This window comes from Nomascus leucogenys, chromosome 5 (genome assembly GCF_006542625.1).
Source record: "Nomascus leucogenys isolate Asia chromosome 5, Asia_NLE_v1, whole genome shotgun sequence".
Taxonomy (NCBI): Eukaryota; Metazoa; Chordata; class Mammalia; order Primates; family Hylobatidae; genus Nomascus; species Nomascus leucogenys.
In genome coordinates this window covers 77,622,207-77,645,960 of record NC_044385.1, presented here as the reverse complement: position 1 = coordinate 77,645,960, position 23,754 = coordinate 77,622,207, and the positions used below count along the sequence as shown (strand labels likewise).

The 23,754-nt window shown below is 37.5% G+C and overlaps 1 protein-coding gene across 5 annotated transcripts in view; it reads left to right on the top strand.

Moving 5' to 3' along the window:
- The first annotated feature begins 145 nt into the window (after positions 1-145).
- The window catches only part of INTS6 (integrator complex subunit 6), a 108,650-nt gene continuing 85,041 nt past the window's right edge, over positions 146-23,754 (top strand). For 4 of the 5 annotated variants that reach the window (XR_004030181.1, XR_004030180.1, XM_030813429.1 and 1 more), the window contains exons 1-4: positions 146-901; positions 1,266-1,343; positions 2,149-2,298; positions 22,811-22,900. Coding sequence is in view for 3 of the 5 variants with exons in the window: in XM_030813429.1 (XP_030669289.1) it covers positions 791-901; positions 1,266-1,343; positions 2,149-2,298; positions 22,811-22,900 (429 nt within the window). In the remaining 2 variants the exon portion in view is untranslated. The remainder of the gene's footprint in view (positions 902-1,265; positions 1,344-2,148; positions 2,299-22,810; positions 22,901-23,754) is intronic. The other variant, XM_030813430.1, reaches the window with a different exon arrangement.

The window sequence follows — 23,754 nt, the reverse complement described above, 5'->3', positions numbered from 1 at the left end:
GCAGTCCGGCCCCGCCCCTTCCCGAAGCCCGCCTCCGGGTCGGCCCGCCCGCCCGCTCGCGCGCACCCGACGCCCCGCCTTCGCGCGTGCTCAATAACTGTCCCCGAAGCCGGCTTACAAGCTTCCCTCGCCCCTGAGCTGTTTAAATATGCTAATGAAAGGATAGGGACTGACCAATAGAACGGCGAGGCGGTGTATCACGTGGCTCGGGGACGTGTCAGGGGCGGAGCCTCCGCAGCCACTGCCCGAGTTAAAACCGGAGTGTGAGAGAGAAAAGCGCTTCAGTAGCGAGAGGGGCTGAGAAAGTGGTGACACCGTCGGGGTGCGGAGGGAGTCCCTGAAACTTCTCCCAACAGCCCTAGGGCCAATCTCCCCTCAGCCCACTCCCCTCTTCGCCAGCTCCCAGGTCCCCACTCCCTGTACCGGGGGTGGGGTGGGGAGCCAGGCCCGTCTCCCGCTGGGACACACACAGGGGCCGGGAGCGGGGACGGGACCCCCGAGGCGGGGGGGACGGACCGACAGACAGACGGCTGGGCGCCCGCCCCAGCGGGCAGGCAGGCAGGAGGAGGCGGAGGCGGGGGTACGACGGGGAGGACTGGGTCTGGGGAGTTTCCTCTCAACTATCGGGGGAGAAACTCCCCGCAGCCGGAGGAAAGACCCAGACGGTGTTTTCCTCCCGGGGGCCGTGCTCCCCCGCCCCGCGTAGCGGCGGTCGCCGCCGCCGGCCCCTCCACCTCTACCATCTCCTCTTTCTCCACCACCTCGGGCCCCGGTGTCCCCGGCCAGCACTATGCCCATCTTACTGTTCCTGATAGACACGTCTGCCTCTATGAACCAGCGCAGCCATCTGGGCACCACCTACCTGGACACGGCCAAAGGCGCGGTAGAGACCTTCATGAAGGTACCGACTGACCGAGCCCGGGCGGCGACCCCGGCCCGGCGGCCCGCGGGCGGCAGGGTGGGGGAGGGCGGCCGGGGCGGGGGTGTCGGGGACCTGACTGCGGGAGCTGCCGGGCTCGGGGACCCCCTCCCCCACCGCGCGGGCGGGCGGGCGGGCGCTGCGAGCCGGGCTCGGGCCGGGGCCCGGGCTCCGGCCCCGGGCGGTGTGTGGGGAGCGATCTGTGTGTGGGGGACGGCGTGGAGGGGTGGCCGCTGCGTGTGCGGTACTGTGGGGGCGGCGGGGCCGCTGGGCGCCCCTTCTCCGCCTCGTAACCTCGCCTCTGTGCTTCCCTCTCGCCCGCCCTGTTCCTCCTCCCGTCCCGCAGCTCCGTGCCCGGGACCCTGCCAGCAGAGGAGACAGGTATATGCTGGTCACTTTCGAAGAGCCGCCCTATGCTATCAAGGTAATAGCCCTCGCCCTCCCCCTTTCCTCCTTTCCCTTCCCTGTTCCTTCCTCGCTCGCCCTCCCCGCCCCCCCCATTCACCCTTCATTATGCTCCCCTCCCCCACCCGCTGCGCTCCCAGCCGCTGAGGTCCCTTCCCTGCGGGCTCCCACCCCCTCCCCCGCTCGGCAGCGTCCTAGCGCGGCGCGGAGTCGCTGGGCCACCGCCGTCCCCTCCCGGCCCGGCCCGGCCCGGCGGCGGCGGCGGCGGCGGCGGCGCTGCTATCAACATGGCCGACATTTCCCCTCCGCGGCGTGAGCGGCAGCAATGAACTGTGGGGGATATTTATTCAAGTTAGCCGGAGTGACAGCCGGGCCCGGCCGCGCACAGCCCCGGTTTGCATTAAAGGGGAATCGGCCCGGCCGGCCCGGAAGCCAGATGCGGGGCTGCCAGGATTGGTCTTGTCAGATTCGTCCTAAGAGGGCCGGTGGGACAGCTGCAGGTTAACTTCCTAAGTCCGGCTCCCATCTGCTTCCACTAGTACCTTCACATACCCAAATTTTGGCTATTAGATTAGGTAGTAAATTTGTCAGTGAAGTTATAAAGTATTAAGGCTGTTAACTACCAAAACCTAGAGAGGAAGCAGGTTTATTCCTGGGCCACCTTTGGAAGAGAGTTTCCTCAGCAGCGGTGCAGTATTAACACGTTAACCAAGCCAAACCAACCAAAAGTGAAGCTGCTACTTGGTGAACGTCAGATTATAACGGCTCTGTGTACACATGGCTTTAAAAAATGAAAAAAAAAAATCTTAAATTTTTCTTTTCAGGCTGGATGGAAAGAAAACCATGCAACGTTTATGAATGAACTGAAAAACCTTCAGGCTGAAGGACTTACGACTCTTGGCCAATCTCTAAGGACAGCTTTTGATTTATTAAATTTAAATAGATTAGTAACTGGCATAGACAACTATGGGCAGGTAGGTTGAATAATAAGGTGGCAAAATAGTTGATTTTTCATTTTGTGGAAAAACACAGTCCAATCCAAAAACTACATAACATGAAATGCAAGTATAAAACATTCCAAATTAGAATATGCACATTGTTCAAAGGCAAAACTCTTACCCTACTATATATATTTTACATCCCTCACTTTTTCCCCCTTTAAAATGCATTTGTATTCAGGATTAGAATCTGAATCTTTTGCTATAAAGTTGACATACATTGGTTTTAATCCCTTGAAAGTTCACTAAAGACCTAAAAGGGAAAGCATCCTACCACACCACACTCAAGTTGTATGTGCAACTATTGTAGTGGCTTAGAGACACCAGTTCGTGGTCTTCATTTGTATATTAGTAAAGACGTTAGAGGAAATTAATCTGTTTGTTGCATCAGGGTTTAATGTGACCATGTTGTATAACTATTCTGAAAGGTAAGATTTTCACTGGAGTACAGTCACTGGCTGAGAACATTAAGTTTTCTTTTGAAGCATACACTGTTAACAACTATTGCAGGAAGAATTCTGAATTAAATTTCAGGCCCAGAGTTTTGATTTAAACTCCAAACCCTTGGAAAAAAAGACTGCTGGAAAATATGAAAGAACCCTTCGTTTCTTAACCCCCACAAGTCCATTTATTGCACTTACTTTCATCTATTTGAGGATGAGAGGAGCTTTAAATCAACAATAATTCACTAAGGAATAATGCAAGGTGGTCCATTGTAACATTTTATGATATTATTGCCCTGGAAATAAAAGATACTGAACAATGTATAATGTTACATATAACAAAGGAATATTATTTCCGAGGAGCTCAATTCTTATGTTGTAGTGAAAAGCACTATTCCTCTAATTATATATTGGGTATATGTTATATTCTTTTCCCAAGTCCCACAGTCCCTAGTTTTGTGAGTTTAATACATTTCAGGGAAATTCTTTCTGTGCCTACAACTTTTATTTGCTTCCTATTGAAGGAAATGGACTTGTTTCTGTTTTAGGCAATTCTAAGCTTCTTAGGGATAACTTCAGTGCTTAAGTGTCTTTGAAAATAGCTGAATTTAGTTCTATAACATTTAAAATGTACACTGAAGTTCAGAGTGAGCTTACCAAATTGGACTTCCATTATTTAATTAGGTAAATATGTACTTTCTTACCACATTAATACTTTTATGTTTTTCCAGTCTCTGCTGCTTTTATTTTGCAACTTTTACTAATTTAGGTAGATTTGCAACAAACTTTTTGGTTTGTTTCTGTAAAATAGTGGATTTCTTTCTCTTTTATATTCCTTTGTGATATGTAGTGCAACACAGTCTTATTGGTTAAGGTTTTCATCCCTACCTCTTTGAGTTCAAAGAGATATTTAAAACTTGCCATTATTTGGTTACCTTTTGGTTGTCATGTTGTTAGTGTATGGCAGAACTATTAGTTTCCTCTTTTTCTGCATCACATTTCATAAGTGGTCAAGGCATTTGGACACATTCACCTCCTACTACCTATTACAAATACTTCTTAGATTGCTTCCTTCGAAAAACTGCTTGTCATGGAGAGGCTGAGGACATTTGTAATTTAAACCTGTATTTTCCTTTTCCCAGTTGATATCTGCCCCCAGAGAACACTTTAGTTCTTGTCTGCAAGGCTTACCAAAAGTTTGAGGGAAAGGTGGTCCCGTGCTGTTACCACTTTGACCAAGACAAGTACCTGGAGATTGGGATGTTTTTGCATGTCAGGATTTATTAATTCAGTAACAGGGAGGGATGATGCTTCTCACTTATTTTGGTGAATCAGCAAAGATTGCAAGGCATAATATTAATGCTTATGTCTTGAATTGGCACATTAAAAATGACACTAGCATTAAAATAAGCCACTGTTTTCAAATGAAAATGATAATTTGAGTAAAGAGTATTGAATTGGAAGAAAACATTCTTCCAGAAGATTTTTTTCATCATAAAACTATCTGATTTAAACATTTCATGTTTTCTATTCACAACAAGGATAAATGATTAGGAATTTTGGATGTCTCTAATATTTAATACTGAATATTGTTCACGTGTTTTCTTCTTTGTAAAAGTACTTGTATCTGCCTGTTTTCTGTGGAATACTTTTATTTTGTAACTTCAATGTCTTTACATAAGTATTTCCCCTTTCCTGCTCTACACTAGGATCTGTGGCGTTCACAGTACTAAATACTTGTATGTAATGTTAGTAGTTGAAGGAAATGAGAAAAGGTTAGGTGGAAGATAGAACATATATATTTTATAGAACATCTAAAAACTTTAATATTCTGAATTACTTTCTTAAATGTCTGGGTCGATATATATATTTGTATATTTATGTAGATATCCACCATTCTCCCACATATATGCACATATATGATTTTTCATAACTAATTACAAGACTATTAAATCTATATTGCATTTGTTAACTTAGTTAACATACCTACAAATAAAACATCTTTGAATTATTAGCTAGGATGCTATCAGAATTTGCAGGGCATTAGTAAGGTTAAAGTAGCTGAGAAAAAAGAATGGTTCTTAGTGAATGTTTTCCTCAAGCACTTTGGATATCCCACTAAAAAATTCCATGCCTGTAGACATTGTTATAAATATTTAATTTTGATAATCAGTACCATTTACTGATACTTCTACAGTAATGGAACAATGTGTATCCTTTAGTCAATCTTTTCCTTTATAGCAGTACTTTATTAAGTTGCATATCATTGCAGATAAATTTGATACATAAGTTTTTCACATGTGTTCAACAGAGTTTCAAATAATGCTGATCCTTTGAGACCTGCTGAAAGTCTGAAGCAGCCCTAATATCTAAAATTAGGAAATGTATAAAATGTGAGAGGTCTGATTAAAGTTTTATATGTAGATGAGTTAATTTTCTTATTGTTACAGGTCATCCTGTTTTCCATCTATATATATATATTTTTTTTTTGAGACAGAGTTTCTCTCTTGTTGCCGAGACTGGAGTGCAATGGCATGATCTTGGCTTACCGCAGCCGCCTCCTCCTGGGTTCAAGCCATTCTCATGCTTCAGCCTCCTGAGCAGCTGGGATTACAGGCTCAAGCCACCATGCCTGGTTAATTTTGTATTTTTAGTAGAGACTGGGTTTCTCTATGTTGGTCAGGCTGGTCTCGAACTCCTGAACTCAGGTGATCTTCCCACCTTGGCCTCCCAAAGTGCTAGGATTACAGCACCCAGCCCGATATTTTCAACATTGTCTTTTTTCTTTTTTTCAGTAAATTATGTTAGTTAAGATTAGCCAATGTATCTTTACTCTGGCCTGCAAGTCCATTTTTGTTACTGACCTGATTCCACACCCCCGCTACCTGAAGTATATTAGTACTGATTAAATTGTTCCAGGAGTTAGAATGGCACCTTTCCTACTATGTGCCCTTGGTGAAGACAATCCTTGACAGATATCTTAAAAGGAGATAAAATATGTGCTTAATTTTTTGAGGATTTTCTATGGTGAATGTTTACCTCCTACATTGAAAAATGGTGGCTTTTGTACAATATCAAATTTAATGATTCTCAGGGAAAAGAATTTTAACCAATTTTATTTTTGAGCATAAAGGTCTATTTTGTAAACCTAGGAGATAATACAGTTATAGTTCTAATACTACTTTTTTTCCCTTTGCCTAAATAGTACCCATTTAATAGGTGGTGTGAAATACAGGCTTCTTTTTGAAGGCTGGCAGGTGAAGTATTGAGAACTCCATTTCCTTTTGGGTGCTTGGTTTTTCTTAGATTGTCAACAAGTGTATGAATAAGAGTTTGATATTTATTAAGCTATAGACATCTTTTCAAATGAAAGTAAGTTAATTACTATACCTGAAATACTGCTGTGTTGAATATAAACTGGAAACACAATGATGAATGGTATTTTGTAAATTTTTTAATTCCTTTAATTAAAATTTTTTTTAAAATTGTGGTAAGAAACACCTGACAAAATTTACCATCTTAACCATTTTTAAGTGTGCAGTTCAGTAGTGTTAAATATATTCATATTGCTGTGCAACCAATATCCAGAACTTTTTTATCTTGCAAAATTGAAACTCTATATCAAGTAACTCCCAGTCCCTGGAAACCTCTATTCTACTTTCTGTTTTTATGAATTTGTCTACTCTGGATATCACAGTTAAGTGAAATCGTACAGTATTTGCCTTTTTAGATAGGCTCATTTCACTTAGCATAATGTTCTCAACATTCATTTATGTTATAGCATGTCAGGATTTTTTCATCCTTTTTAAGGCTGAATAATACTCTATTGTATGTACCACATTTTGCTTATCCACATATCCATTGATAGTCACTTGGATTGCTTCCACTTGTTGGCTGTTGTGAATAATGCTGCAATGAACATGGGTATATAAGTACTTTTTGAGATCCTGCTTCCAGTTCTTTTGGATATATACCCTGAAATGAAATGACTGGATCATATTGTGATTCCATTTTAAATTTTTTGAGGAAATACCATACTGTTTTTCGTAGCAGTTGTACCATTTTACATTCCTACCAACAGTGCACAAGGGTTATACTTTCTTTATATCTTCACTAACACAATTTTCTGTTTTTCTTTGACATTAGCTATCCTAATGGGTGTGAGGTTGTATCTCATTGTGGTTTTTATTTACATTTCCGTAATAATTATTTATGTTAAGCATCAACATATGCTTGTTGGCCATTCGTACACTGTCTTTGGAGAAATGTTCATTCAAGTCCTTTGCCCATTTTAAAATTGTTTTTTGTTGTTGAGTTTTAGGATTTCTTTATATTTTCTGGATATTAATCCCTTATCAGATAAATGATTTGCAAATATTTTCTCCCATTATGTAGTTTGCTTTTTCACTCTGTTGTTTCTTCGATGCACAAAATTTTTAATTTTTATATGGTCCAGTTTACATATTTTTGCTTTTATTGCCTGTGCCTTTGGTGTCATCCACAAAATCATTGCTAAATCCACTGTCACTGAAGCTTTTCTCCTGTGTTTTCTTTTAAGAGTTTTATAGCTTTAGATCTTCTGTTTAGGTCTTTAATCTATTTTGAATTAATTTTTGTATATGGTATAAGGTGTAAGGGTCCAACTTCATTCTTTTGCATGTGGATATCCAGTTTCTCCACCACCATATGTTGAAGAGACTGCCCTTTCCCCTTTGAATGGTCTCTGCAAATCCCTGAACTTTTGAGCCTCAATAATGTTTGTTGGTAGGGAGGGCACTCTCCTGTCAAACTTGCTTAAATGTTTTTTCCCCATCTTTATTGTGTAAAAGAAGAGCAATGGCTAGAAATGTGAGAATTGGAATCCCAATCTTGGCCTCGCCATTGAATCATTATGTAACATTGAGCATTCACATTACTATTTTGAGCCTCTGCTACTTCTTATTCCAAGTTGGCAATAATGAAGCCATTGTACCTTTAATATAGAATTGATGAGAGGTTTAAATGGAGTGATATATTTAAAATGTACTTTATTAGGATGTGCTCACTAGACAAAAGCATCCTTTTCCTCCAAAAGATTAGTATGTTTACCTCTAGTTTTCTATTTTTTCAGCTTTAAATTTGAAATTAAAATTATAAAAATCTTCAAAGCTGATTATTACATGCTTTAAACATCTATTAGTATCACGAAGTATATGTTTTTTCTTGGACTTTGTATTGTATCCCAGAAAAGCAGGTGTGAAAGAAAAGTAATATAACTTGGCCAAAGTTGTCTCAGTGGCATTTAATAAGCATAGGATGATGTTTTTAAAGAAGTGTTAAAACAACTTAAATAATTTAGCAGATAAGTCAGAAAGTCATTCTTTTGCAAGAATACTTATGTGAAAAAAGCACATGCTTTAGGATTCTTTCAAATAGGGAGCTCCCCCTAGTGCGTTTTAGATGAGATTTACACAAGTTTGATTTGCAGGGAACCTTTTAGGAGCACATCTGTTGGGTAAATCAAGGGATATTTTAATAAGATTTAACTGAGCTCAAAGTAGTACAAAATGGATATGATTTATTTCCTATAGAGCATTAATTTAATGGTGGTATAATTTAAATGAGAAGGAATATCCCCAAACCCAGATTTTCTTTCAAAACATTTGCAAAATATTTCTTCAGAATTTTATACTCTAAAACTGTTTTCTAAAAGAAAAAATTCTCCAGTCATCTGAAAAAAAAAAAAAAAAAGAAAAATGAAAAACATTATCCTAAGGACATTATTGCATTCCCTTTTTTTTTTTTTTTTTGGAATAGAGTTTCACACTTGTTGCCCAGGCTGGAGTGCAATGGCGTGATCTTGGCTCACTGCAACCTCTCCCTCCCGGGTTCAAGCCATTCTCCTGCTTCAGCCTCCTGAGTAGCTGGGATTACAGGCTCCCACCACCACCCCCGGCTAATTTTTGTATTTTTAGTAGAGACGGGGTTTAGCCATGTTGGCCAGGCTGGTCTCAAACTCCTGACCTCAGGTGATCTGTCCACCTCGGCCTCCCAAAGTGCTGGGATTTACAGGCGTGAGCCACCGCGCCCGGCCAGTATTGCATTCTTAATTAGAAATTGTTCAAAACAAATCTTAAATACAAAAGTCAAAAATAGGCCGGGTGCCATGGCTCACGCCTGTAATCCCAGCACTTTGGGAGGCTAAGGCAGGTGGATCACTTGAGGTCAGGAGTTTGAGACCAGTCTAGACAATGTGGTGAAACCCCATCTCTACTGAAAAAAAAAAAAAAAAAAATTAGCTGGGGGTAGTGGCATGTGCCTGTAGTCCTAGCTACTCAGGACTCCTGAGTCCTGGTTGGAGGATTGCTTGAATCCTGGAGGTGGAGGTTGCAGTGAGCTGAGATGGTGCCACTGCACTCCAGCTTGGGCAATAGGCTGTCTCAAAAAAAAAAAAACAAAAAAAAAAAACAAAAACAAATAAACACCAAATAATATATTCTACTTCTTTAAAGAGCATTTTACTTTCTTTTGATACAGGAGAATATTGATAATTATGTATTATATACAGCTGGAAATTAAAAGATCAGGAACAAATCTAATATTTGACATCATTGGACTTATTTGTGTATTTTGAATTAAGGTCATTTGTGGTCAAAATTAGTTAAAAGGATTGTTTATTTAGTCATGTGCATGTCATAGATTTCTCCAAAGAGATTATATAATATTTTATAGTTTGAAATGTTTCTCAAATATATAAAATGATGTTTGGCCATAATAACCTTAACTCAGATTTATACGCTACAATTAAATTAGTCTTGGTGGACTTTTCTTGTTTTTGGGGGCTTTTTAATTTTAAAAATGTTTAGATACAAAGTCTCTCTATGTTACCCAGGCTGGTCTTGAACTGCTGGGCTCAAGCAATCTTGCCACCATAGCCTTCAGAGTAGCTGGGACTGCAGGCTCTTGCCATTGTACTCAGCTTAAAAAAGTAATTTCCTTACATAACTTGATTTTTGTTTAGTCTTACTATTAGTCTATAAAAGTTTACCATGGTTGCCAGACTTTAAACAAAATACTAAATTTTTAAAAAATTTTGTTTTGGTTTGTATTTTCTGATCTTTAACATTTTTATTGAGATGTAACTTAAACAAATCTGAAGTGTGAAGCTTAGTGAATTTTAAAATACACACTCTTAAAAAAATTGAACATTTGCATCTACTGACAAGTTTTCATTAAACTTTCTGTGTTTTATTATTATTTTCATAGGGCTTTAGAATGGAAGTGATTTTAGAAGTTTACTCAATTTTCCTCATTTTGTAGGTGAAGAAAAGGCCTAGAAAGGTTCGGAGGCTTAATTTCTTCACATTTATGAAATATTTTAAAATATTGTAATTGGTGATAGAACAGTTATGCAGATTTTATTAAGGATTTGTATATTATTTAATACCATTTTATTTAAATGTATAAGCAGTGGATCTGAGTTGCTTTCTTCAGTTTTGTCTATAGTTCTGTAATGCAGTATGATTTCTTTCAGTTCTTGTTTGAAAGCTAAGCTTTTCATTTTGTCTCTGTTACATTTAGTCTTTCTTGTAACATTCTAAGTACTGTTTGTTACAAAATTAGCTTTAGTTGGATTCCTTCCTCCCTTTGTTTGGCAGAAAGTAAATGAATTTAGGGCAGCGGTCCCCAGCCTTTTTGGCACCAGGCTGGTTTTGTGGAAGACAGTTTTTCCATGGATTGGTAGAGGTGGTTGGGATGGTTTCAGATGAAACTTTTCCACCTCAGGTCATCAGGTGTTAGAGTCTCATAGGAGCGCATAACCTAGACCCCTGGCATGCACAGTTCACAATAGGGTTCGTGCTCCTATGAGAATCTAATGCTGCTGCTGATCTAACAGGAGGCGGAGCCCCAACGGTAATGCTGACTTGCCCACTGCTCACCTTCTGCTGTGCTGCCCATTCCTGATAGGGTCCAGGGGTTGGGGACCCAATCTAGGGGATAAACCAGGGAAGACTTCTTAGAGGTAGTAGCATCTGAAGAATAAAAGTTTACTGAGAACCCGGAACCCTTGCAGGTTAGGGGGCAATGCAGAGTGAAGATCATGATCAATGGCCAGATGTGGTGGCTCATGCCTGGTAATCTCAGCACTTTGGGAGGCTCAGGTGGGCGGATCATCTGAGGTCAGATGCTCGAGACCAGCCTGGCCAACATGGTGAAACTAAAAATACAAAAATTAGCTGGGCATGGTGGCGGGCCCCTGTAATCCCAGCTACAGGCACCCTCAGGAAGCTGAGGCAGGAAAATCGCTTGAACCTGGGAGGCGAAGGTTGCAGTGAGCTGAGATTGCGCCATTGCACTCCAGCCTAGGCGACAAGAACAAAACTCCATCTCAAAAACAAAACAAAACAAAACAAAATCATGGTCAAAAACATAGGAGGGGCTGTCCCTGTGGCTCACACCTGTAATCCCAGCACTTTGGGAGGTTGAGGAGGGAGGATCACTAGAGGCCAGGAGTTCAAGACCAGCCTGGCCAACCTGGTAAAACCCCATCTCTGCCAAAAACACAAAAATTAGCCAGGCATGGTGGTACACGCCTGCAATCCCAGCTACTCGGTGGCTGAGGCAGGAGAGTCGCTTAAACCTAGGAGGTGGAGGTTGCTGTGAGCCAAGATTGTGCCACTGCACTCCAGCCTGGGTGATAGAGTGGGACTCTGTCTAAAAAAAAAAAAAAAAAGGGCCGGAGTTGGGGAGGCCTGGGGACGTATGGGATAGTTGACAGGATTTTATACTGTAATTACTTTAAGGCCTAGATTCTAATAATATACATAAGTATTTAATGGCACTTCTTGATTTTGTGCTTCATAGTTTGTTTCTGATGTGTAGCTAGTTAATATAGAGCTATTAACCTTGTTCATTGGTCGATTTTTCCAATGTAGTATGCCAACCAGTATTAGGGTTACATTTATAACTTTTTGCCTGGAGAGTTGATGAGTTAACTACCATGTTTTCATTTAACTTAAGGTAGTTTTGAAAATTTCTAAGCATTATGTCTTAAGATTCAGAAAAATAAGACCAGATCCACTTATGAATTTCCATTCCACTCGTGACCTGACAAGTCATATAACCTCTCAGCCTCACTTTCCCCATTAGACAAATAGAATGAAAAAACCTATCTTGCAGAATTGTGATAAAGATTAAGGGATGTACAACACAATTTATTATTGTAACACAACCTATTAATCACTTTTATGAATTTTCTCTTATTTGAATTTTAAAAATTGAAATTATGGGGTACTAGAGGTTTTTTTAATCTTGCTTTTTTCAGAACAAGCAGCATGGTGGTATGGAAAGAACTGCTATATTAGAACTGGCTGTGCCTGGTTCTGTCACTCACTAGCTTATATTGTATTGAAAAGTCCCTTAATCTCTCTGAGCATCCAGTTTCTCATCCATAGAATTGTGATTATACCAACACTTAAATTTTGTGAGGATTAGAAGTAATATTTGTTAATCATCTAGCAAAAGTGCCTGCCTGGCACATGGTAGGAGCTCATTTATGATGATGATCATCGTCTCCAATATTATGGTAAACACTTAACAGGATAAAAGCTTTTTAGTCTGAAACCTTTGACAAAAACAGAATTAAGGTTGTTCCATAACCTATCATACAGTTATGTATCGCTTAACAATGGAGATATGTTCTGAGAACTGCACCATTAGGCAGATCTGTTGTGGGAACATCATAGAGTATACCTACAGAAACCTAGACGGGATAGACGACTATACCCCTAGGCTATATGGTATATGACCCATCACTCTTAGGCTATACATCTATACATCTACCTGTATAGCATGTAACTGTACTAATTGCTGTAGGCAGTTTTAACACAAGCATTCATGTGTCTAAACAGATATAAATGTTGACAAATACAGTAGAAATATGGTATGAAAGATAAAAAATGGTATACCTAGATAGGGCACTTACCATGAATGTAGCTTGAGGACTGGCAGTTGCTCTGGGTGGGTGATTTAAGATTTAAGATACAAACATAGCTGTATAAAATATTTATATCCTTATTCTGTAAGCTTTTTTCTATTTTTAAAATTTTTATGTTTTAAAAACCTTTTTTTTTTTTTTTTTTTTTTTTTTTTTTTTTTTTTTTTTTTTTGAGGAGTCTCGCTGTGTCGCCCAGGCTGGAGTGCAGTGGTGCAATCTCTGCTCACTGCAAGCTCTGCCTCCTGGGTTCACGCCATTCTCCCGCCTCAGCCTCCTGAGTATCTGGGACTACTGCCACCACACCCGGCTAATTTTGGTGTTTTTTTTTTTTTTTTTTTTGTATTTTTAGTAGAGACGGGGTTTCACCGTGTTAGCCATCATGATCTCCTGACCTCCTGATCTCCTGACCTCATGATCCGCCCGCCTCGGCCTCCCAAAGTGCTGGGATTACAGACGTTAGCCACCGCGCCTGGCCTTTGTTAAAAACTAAGACTTGCACTCATTATTCTAGGCCCACACAGGGTCAGGATCATTAAGATGTCAGGAGGTGATAGGAATTTTTCAGCTGTGTTATAATCATACAGGACCACTGTCATGTATGTGGTGGTCTGTCATTGGCCAAAACATTATGTGGTGTCTTACTTGTACATCTATCATGAGAAGCCATAAGTAGCTATCCAGTTTTTCTAGCTAAAGTAATTTTCAAAGCAAGAAAGGCTTTAAACTTCTTTGAGAAAATTTAGAGTTTATTTCTAGGACGTTGTAATTGTATGTTTTAGAATTCACATTGGTGATGGTTGGGATGGGGGTTTAGGGGAGGTGCTGTCCTCCAGAAGAAATGTCAAGTGTAAAATATATAATTCCTTTTATTTGTCGTGTAGATTTGTGTAGGAAAAGACATAATACGATAGGCCTAGGAAGGATTTTTTTATATGAAGATTTTTTTTTGAAGGGCATATATAATTGGAAATTTGATTATTGGTATATGGAGAGAGAGAATTGTACATGAAAAGTACTATAACTTAAATCTTACAGTTAAGAGGATTAGTTGTAACCAAAGGACAAATTTATGTCAGTCTAGTGATTAGTCCTATCAAAAATTATTCTAGCCTTCACATAACCTGTTTTTATTGCCTGTTTTATCTGTGACATTTTGACATCTTCCTTCTATTAGTTTTGCCCAAATGAGGTGTGGGACTCCTAGTGAAGGTCCTTGGAAGGATTATATTTTCTATAAAACTTTATTATGGACATGATAACAGTTCTGAATATGTGAGAAAAAGTAATTGTATACTATTAGGTGATGCAGTTTGTAGCTAGGAAATGACAGAGTTGATGCTGGTGTGTCAGAGTAAAACTTTCCCTTTGTCTTAAAGTGAGTGAACCTTGTTAGGTACTAGGAAACAACAACAGTCTTATTGGTTATTCTGGGGTTTCAACACTGGAAACATCTAAAAACAATTATTCTGAAATAATTGAAAACAATCTATTTTAAATAAGGAATTGAAGATAATTGAATATGCAGTGTGAAAGGTCAGGCTGCAAGTGACAGTGGGTGATGTTGCAAGATAATGACAAGGTACAGTACTTTTGGATTATCAGGAATTAGCAAAATGATGTCTTGGTGTCCTCTGGTAATTTCTGAGTTGTGAACTATCTTGCTCATTTATATACTTTGGCAGGTAATGAAATAATGAATGTAAAATTTTGAATTTTGTGTAATCACATTTCTTAAACCAGTAAGTTAGAAAGGAAAACCAAGAGATTGCATCCACGAGATCAGGCCTAAATAGGTAGTAGAAAGAATAGAAGGTCTTTATTTTAAATTTTATTGTTAATTCAGAATGGGTAGTGTCTAATCACAAATGAGATTATAGTGAATGTAAATCTTAATGTAACAAAGGATTATCTTGCCATGTTCTTAAAACTTTCCATTTTAATGAGCTATAGTAACATTCTAAAACATGTAGCAATCTGTGCAGTCATCCATATGTGACATCTGCTTCTTCATGAAGTGCATTTCTAAGGTAAAACTATTGGTGGATTTGTATGTATAGTTAGGAAGGCTTATAAAACTTTTTTCTTTTAAATGATAGGCACAAGTATTATGTAGTTAGATTTTTTTTGTTTCTGGAAAATGTTATCTACTTTGAAAATTTTAAATCTATCAACACTTGGGAAGGTGTTTAGCACAAGCATCAATAAATGTTTCAATCAGAATCTAGCAAGAAAGGATTCTTAGAAACTTTTACTCATGTACATATACTTATGTAATGGATTTAGATAAATGTTTCCTCCTAAAAAATCTTAGCAAAGTTGGGTTAGTACCATTTCTTTCCTTGAAAACAAAAAATCCACATTTTTTTACGAACCAGGGCCCCTTAAAACTAATCTCACATTATGTCTTTTTTTAATTATTATTATTTTTGAGACACAGTCTCGCTCTATCGCCCAGGCTAGAGGGCAGTGGCATGATCTTGGCTTACTGTAATCTCTGCCTCCCAGGTTCAAACAATTCTTGTGCCTCAGCCTTCCCAGTAGCTGGGATTACAGGCAAGTGCCACCATACCTGATTAATTTTTGTATTTTTAGTAGAGACAGGGTTTCAATATGTTGGCCAGGCTGGTCTGGAACTCCTGACCTCAAGTGATCCTCCTGCCTTGGCCTCCCAAAGTGTTGGATTACAGGTGTGAGCCATCATGCCTGGCCTCACATTATGCCTTACCCAATTATTTTCAGATTAGCCTTCAGCCATAGCATATGGGAAACAATATACTCTGTTTTCCAAGGGCTTATCATGAATTTCTTTTCCTTTTTGAAATTTAATGCTTTATTGCTAACTTTCCTGATCTGAAACATTTATTAGGCAGTTCTTCATTTTCAGTTGTAGCCTTTAAGATATTTATGTAGAAGGCTGTCATAGAATGCCATCTTCTTTTGTAGGACAGTTGTGTGTGTGAATTGATTTTTTTTTTTGAGGCTATATTTGTAGTGTGATGTGTAGAAGGAAGTAACCAGAATGGTTTTATCTGCTTCTTTGCCCTACATTCAAGGTCTGCTTGTGATAGTATTTAAAATTGAGTTCAGTGCTGGGTTCAAGATGGGATTTAACCAGACTTTTACAAAGGTAGCATCTGTAGATTTTGTAGCAGTCAACTCAAGGAGGTGATTAATCTTGAGAGACTAGACAGATTTCTTTTAGGTGAAATTAAATTTTACCATTATTGCTGTATAACTCCATTCACCTATCTTTGAAAATATGTTTACATCTTGGCTTTTTATACATTTATTTTAAAAAAAATTTCTAACATGTTTTTTATTACATGCTTCACTAGAATAAAATTTTCCCAAGTTATTATTATCCAGTTCATCCTGAAATCTTAGCCTCAGGCAGTCCTCCCACCTCGGCCTCCCAAAGTGCTAGGATTACAGGTGTGAGCCACCATGCCTGGCCCCAGTCCATCTAATGTATGTATTAGATTCTTAGAATATTACTATTTATTAAGTAAAGTTATATTTCTGATAGCTTAATTACTCCTTATATGCCAGCATAAACACTATTTGCCTGGCACTACTTTTTAGGCATTCCCCAGACCAGTTTGTTAATTTTATTCAAACTTTAGATTCCAGTTCAAGTATAAAACTCAAATTCTGCCAAATTATTAATATTTCAGATATATTGAGTTTATATTACTGTCTTTTGCAGTTATACTTAGTCCTATCAATTATTGAATTTCCCTAATTTTTTTTTTTTTTTACAAAGTCAAACTTTAGTGATTTCTGCAGTTCTTATGGTGACTTACAATTTCTTACATTATTACTCTTCAGTCTATTATTAAATCAAATTCCAGGATGGAGTTCCTTAGTCGTTACATTAAAACAGATATATGGAATTCCCCCCTACTTTTGCTTAAATCGTAGTATTCCATCTGTTTTTAATGCTGTTGTATTTTTAACATAAGGAATTATGTGGTTGAATAAAGGAATTGTATCGGAACACAATCATGTAACGGAGTTACTTGAAACTAAAAATATATTTCTTACACTGTGGAATTCTAACGTGTTTTCTGTAGCTGTAGCCCTTAATGTATTCTGTTACCAGATTTTTATATACTAGCAGATTGTATTTTAGAATACCAAACACGTTTTTAATTTTGAAGAGTATTTGTTTTGAACATATAATAAAGGCACATGGTTAAAAAAAAGTTGAAGTATTATAAAAAGTTACACAGTTGTTTACTTCCTTTCTATGGAGGCAACCATGGTTAATCAGTTTCTAACGTATCCTTCAGAGATCTTTTTTATGTGGTCAAAGGTTTTACAAGGGTTAATGTCTTAAGATGAATATTTTAGAGTTTGATATCAAAAGACTCATTTTTATACTACACTACTTGAGATTTTAACAATAAAAGTAATAATCTTACTGAAGTCTGAAACAAACGTGAAATTTGTAGCTCTGGACTTGGAATATTGATTTAAATGTAAGCCTGTCAGGCCTTTATTGACTTTTAAGTAATTCTGTTTTGTTTGTAATATGTTATTAGCCAGTTTGTGTATTTATCCCCATAATTTAATGAACCTCTTCTACCTTTAAAAAAATTAACAGTATTAATGACAATGCATTATTGACTTGACAAACATGATTAGCCCATCAGAAGATTTTATGACCTATTTAAGGGTAAGGTAACATTCCTATGCCCCTCCTCCACTACATTTTCAGTTTCTTAGGTAAGTGAAAACAATTGTTTTCCTGAGATCAGGTTAGTTTATATTTGGAGGAAATTACCTTTTTTTAATATTTTCAAAATTTTTTTTCAAAATAATTTGTTGTAACATTTCAAAAGCATTTTCTTTCAAAAATAACATAGGTTCTAATAGATAATATGTTTACATTAATTCTTTAAATTTTCTTATTGAGATTTTATGCTTTAACTGAGTAATTTAACACCATGGTAATTGGTTGTTGAGAGAACTATAATAGGAAATTTTAAGCGAAGTAAAAGGTTTTGCTTTATATTATCTTGTGGCAGAACTCTTACTTGAGGTTTTTGACCAAAATTAAAATGAAAAATTTTTAATGACAGATTGACTCCCGTTAGTAAGTAGCTCTAGAGCTAGAACATTATATTTTGCATTATATTTTCTAGTGATATGTTTGGATTTCTTTATGACAGGAACCACTGCTCTGAGAGTAAAACATGAATTTATTCTGCTAATAGCAAAAGTAAACTTTTAGTCCCTCTACTGGCCGTCTTTGTTGTAGCAGAGCTTAGTTTTTTTTTTTTGTTTTAAATATATCATTATAATTATGATAAAGGCTACTTATAACTTTATGGCCAAGGTGAATATTGACAGAAATTCTAAAGGATTTTCTCCCAACTGAGTGACTTTATAAACATACTTAGGAATAACAATGTAAAATAATTGCTCTTAAATATAAGGATTTGGGAATTATTAAATTGCATAGGCTTGACACCAGATAGTGAATAACATTATATTGCAGTAATTAAGTTGTAACTCTCATTTAGACTTTGGAGGTGTTAAAACTTTATTTTTTTGTAAAACATGACAAAAATCTTAACAATACTGGCAGACAACTAAAACTTTTTTAATTTGCTGGGTAAACAATGTTGACAGAGAAAGATGACATTATGCAGCAAGGAACAGTGCAAAACAGTATATAAGAAAACTTTCTTGGAGCTACCTGTTCACTTTCTGCTAGTGATGTAGAAATTCATGCTTAAATAAATTTGTTAATGTCAAACATTTATATAATAGAGATGGGGATACATTTTTCCTGAAGAAGTAATAAAACAACCTTGTGTGTATAAATTACGTTAACTTAATCATTATTCTAATTTTTATAGTAACTGATTATTGCTTTTCTTAGTGTGATTCTTGACTAAGCTCTTTAATCTTAGAGAGGAAAGAATCTTAGGCATGGCAGGGGATAATTGGTACAATGAGGATGATTGTATTTTTCTTTTTTCTTTTCTATGTTTGATCTTTATCTGACTTTTCCAAAATTTGAAGTCACTAAAGAACTTACTATTTTATCTTGTGTTTGTGTATATACTCTCTGAAAGTTGAAGTTATATCGTTTTTAAAAGTAAACATTAGTATATATTGTGTTTTGTTTCAGTGTGTTTGTGTTGGGGGAAGATACATTGATTTTATATATGAAGAAATTGATGGCTAAGTAATTACAGAATCACAGGAATCTACCAAGTAAAGGAATAGTTTTACTATATAGTTAATTTTATTGCAGAAAGAATATATTAAAAACAAAACAATCTGATTATAACACCATTCCTTGTTGGGTAAATATGGCACAATCCAGGTTGGTATGGAATTACGTCGAAGAGAATTTAGCAGCTGCCAGTTGGATCTCCAGGTGGTGCAGAAAGACCATGTGGATTTTAGAATTAGAATAGCTTAATAAGTTTCTGGCTTTGCCACCATCTAGGCCACCTTGAGTTATATCATTTAATCTCCCTGAATATTTTACCTCACTAAGTTTTTTTAGGGTCAAATGAGATAAGTGTTTTATTGTTATTATCAAGACGATAGCAGTAATGTTACTGTTACTGTAGTAATTTCAGGCCCATTTAAGGGTATCCTCTGTGGAGAGTATTTTGTGTAAGACTAGTCAAGTTTCAACTAAAAGCTTTGTTTTGTCGTCTAAGGAAAAGTAACTTTGGTTTTAGTGTTTGAATTTAGCTTAATTAAATTTAATAACCCAGACTTTCTGTTAAGTTTTAATATATTTTAACTTAATTTTGTAGACACGGGCCTTTAAAAAGTATTAACCTTTCGGGTGGATGTCATCATCTGTATGAGTCTGCTACATGGTAGATTATTTTTCTTTAATTAGAAGTATGATTAATCTCTTGCCTCTGAAAGACAATTCTCAGTGTGCTTATACAGGAATAAAAGTGAATGGGTGTCAGACTTTCGGTCAGGAAATCTGATTTCTTTTTTTGAGACGGAGTCTCACTCTGTCGCCTAGGCTGGAGTGCAGTGGCATGATCTTGACTCAGTGCAACCTCCGCCTCCTGGGTTCAAGGGATTCTCTTGCTTCGGCCTCCCGAGTGGCTGGGCACTACAGGCATGTGCCACCATGCCTGGCTAATTTTTGTCTTTTTTGATGGAGACGAGGTTTTTCACAGTGTTTCCTAGGCTGGTCTCACAGTCCTGACATCAAGTGATCCGCGTGCCTTGGCCTCCCAGAGTGCTGGGATTACAGGCATGAGCCACCGCGCCCAGCCTGGTTTTGTTTTATGTTAAAATGTAGAAGTGATATAGAAGACCCTACTACAAGTATTTGATCCATGCTGTGGTGGCTTTTAGAGCTTTGCTGATTCGTTTTTGAAAGGCATCAAGTCAACAAAAGTAGTTTAGCTTAAGGGTGGAAGCCAGATAATATAGTTTCGAAGCTATTAGGACCTCTTGGTTTTCTTTATCTCCCTTAGGCAATTTTTGAGCTAAAATACTGGTAGAGACCAAGAGAGAGATTTATTGTTATGTGTACATATGTTTATTATATATGAGAGTAGAGATTATGTATCATACACTTAATACAATACCTGATATATAGTAAGCACTCAAATCTTTGAATGGCCAACACGAATGAGTAGATAGTAGATGGTTGAAAGATACAAGAGGGAGATAGTGCTCCTTTTTATACGTTAGTAGCCCAGCAAATTCATGAGTAGTTATGCGTTGAGTTTGGGGAGTACACATTTATATTGAGGTAAAGGTAACATACATTTTTTGAATCTTGTTGAAGTTTGAGTAATTCTAAATGGTTCTGTGAACCCAGGCTGATTTGTATTAAGCTATAATCAGTGAGTCAATAAGTTGAAGTGTTTCGTGCCCAGTACCTGCTTAGTGGTGTGGAAAGAAATATGACATATTCTTTGCCTTCAACGTATTCAAACACATGAAAAAATAGCAAGCAATACAAGACGGTGTTTTTTTTTTTTTTTTAATAAATTGTGGTAAACACAACAAAATTTATTGTCTTAACCATTTTTAAGTGTATACTTCTGCAGTGTTAGATATATTCACATTGTGTAAGATGGTGTGTATTTAAATTCTTATTTAATTTAAAAATTATTTGAAAAGGTGAGGGGTAGATGTTGTGGGGAAGTGGTATTCAAATTGTGCTCCATGGAACCACTCAAATCCAATTTTAAAGAAACATTTTATTTACCTTCTTATTTATTTAATTTAAAGTGTAAAAACTACCACTGTTAGAATATGGAGATGGAAAGATGTGATTACTAAAGGCCAAAGTAATCAGGGAAAGCTTGTGGAAAATACGAAGATTTAAACTGGGCCTTAAGGAATGAGTAGGAGTTGGGTAGGTTTGAGGAGGGAAGAGGAAAAACATTCTACTTTAGGGAAACAATCAAAGCTGAGAGTTGGGAATGAACATTGCCTGAGAAGACCTATATTATTAGAATTTATTATGTATTTTGGGGGTGAATCGTATGAGAGACAATATAGAGACAATATAATGTAATGTAATAATTCCCCAAAATGAGTTCATTTTAACATGAATATTACAGAGGAAGAAGGAGGGATAAATTAATTCATGTTGTCTCCCTGCAAGACTCCTGTGACGTTTTAATGCTGCTGTGCATTTAGAATCTTCTAGAGATTATATCTAACATATTTTAAGTTTATTTAACCAAAGGAATCTTTCTCCCCCAGAACCATTTTTTTCTTGGGCACCAGTTAGAAAAGTGCATGTGTCACTTACAAGTTGAATGATTTGATCAAGACAATCTATTACATGTCCCCCACTCCCACTTTATGATGATTAGATTATAATCATATAATTAACTGTGAATTCATTCAATAAATATTGTGTATAATAATATGTTAGAAATTGAGAGTTATAAGAGAAAGGTTATAGGACCATAGAATATTACATGTTTATAACTCTTCTACATTGTTGTTGTTCTAGGTATGGTCTGTGGCTATTAGTGTCTTCTAGCTGCCAGTCTTGTTAGAAATGAAGAATCTTAGTCTTCATACCAGACATAATCAGAAACTGCATTTTAAGATCTCCAAGTGGCTCATATGCACATTAAAAAATTGTCATATACAGTTCTACATTTTATCCAAGAAAGCTTCATTCAATTCTTGGTGCCGTTAGTGGCAGAGAATTTGATACCTTCGATTGCAAATACAAGGTTTACCCTCTTGAAATTTATATCCTTTGGCCTTAGTTCTGTCAGTCCCTCAAATGGGAGCCATTTATATGTAAAAGGCAAGCTTATGTTTGTCTTAGTCCCTTACCATATGTGTCGCCTAGAACTGATCATTGTGCTAGTAGAGTGGGTTGGCCAGAGATTTGAATGGAAGCTATTGAAGTTATCTCACCTTCTATACAGAACATTTGAGAACCCGTGCTACTCTGTTCCGTTGCTTTTGCTACCACTATTTTTGTACTTTTCTCTCCAAGCATTTTCTTTAGGTAACCATTTTTTAATTTTAACTTTTCATCTTGTACTGTTGTTAAATTTTTGCTGAATTTAGAGTAGTCCTACTATTTCCATAGAACTAGCTCTTAAAATCTTTCAAATCATTTATCTAGTTATTTGCTTAGACATTTTGATTACATGCATACCTTATGGTAATGTTCACCTACTGTCTTGCCTTCCTTTTTAAGAAAGTTTCTCAGGAAGTGTTCTTTTTTTATTGTAACTTGTAATATCTACAAAAATCAAATTATTAGAATTGAACTACTAGGGTCCCTTTTAAGAAATTAAATACTCTTAGTAACGTAAATACACTCCCTCTAAAAATGAAAGCAATACACAAATTTATAAAGAAGTGAAAAATCCACCTCTTTCTCTACCTAATCCCTCTTTCTCAGGGTTAATCACTGCTTAGTTTATGTGTCCTATATCTTTTCTTAAAATGTACAAACAGGTACATACTACATGTAAAATGAAACTAGAAAGGGAGATTGTATATATGCTGTTCTGAGAATTGACTTTTTACTTTGTAAGCCAAGTCTAAACCTTTGTATGATCAATGTGTTTTTTGATTTTAGGGAAGAAACCCTTTTTTCTTGGAGCCAGCAATAATTATCACGATTACTGATGGGAGCAAGTTGACTACCACCAGTGGAGTCCAGGATGAGGTAAGTTGTGCTTATATTACATGGATTATGCAAATGCAGTTGAACAATCCTTTATTTTTGTAGGATATTGAACACCTTTAATAGGTTCTCTCTTTGATTATTTGATGCAGTTTAGAGTCATCTGTCTCCTATGGCCCATCTTTGTAGCAGTGTTCTTATTTTCTTGAATAAGAATCTCTTCTATGAGAAATGTTTGAGCATACCCACACCCCATTCGTATGTGTAATTATGAGTTTATGTGAGGGTGACAGTTTCAGTCTGTGTCATAAATAGTAAAATGAATTCCTTAGTTTTTTCAGATTTAAAAAAAGGGAAACAGCATTCTAATAATTTCTTCCTATATTTCAGTGAATTGTCGTTGGCAGTCCAACGACTGTGGAAACTCTTTGGCTAGAGTATAGCAAAGCCAAGAAGAGGTGTTAAGACTAGGAAAAGTAAGATTTTTGGACATTTTTGTTTTCTCTAAGTCAAATGTATTATACCTATATATATATATATATATATATATATATTTTTTTTTTTTGAGACGGAGTCTCACTCTGTTGCCCCGGTTAGAGTGCAGTGGCATGATCTTGGCTCACTGCAGCCTCCACCTCCTGGGTTCAAGCGATTCTTGTGCCTCAGCCTCCTGAGTAACTGGGATTACAGGCATGAGCCACCATGTCCAGCTAATTTTTGTATTTTTAGTAGAGATGGGGTCTTGCCATGTTGGCCAGATTGGTCTCGAACTCCTGACCTCAGGATCCACCCGCCTTGGCCTCTCAAAGTGTTGGGATTACAGGTGTGAGCCACTGCACCCAGCTGTATAAAAAATTTATAGCTAACCTTACCTATTCTATACCAACATTCATTAT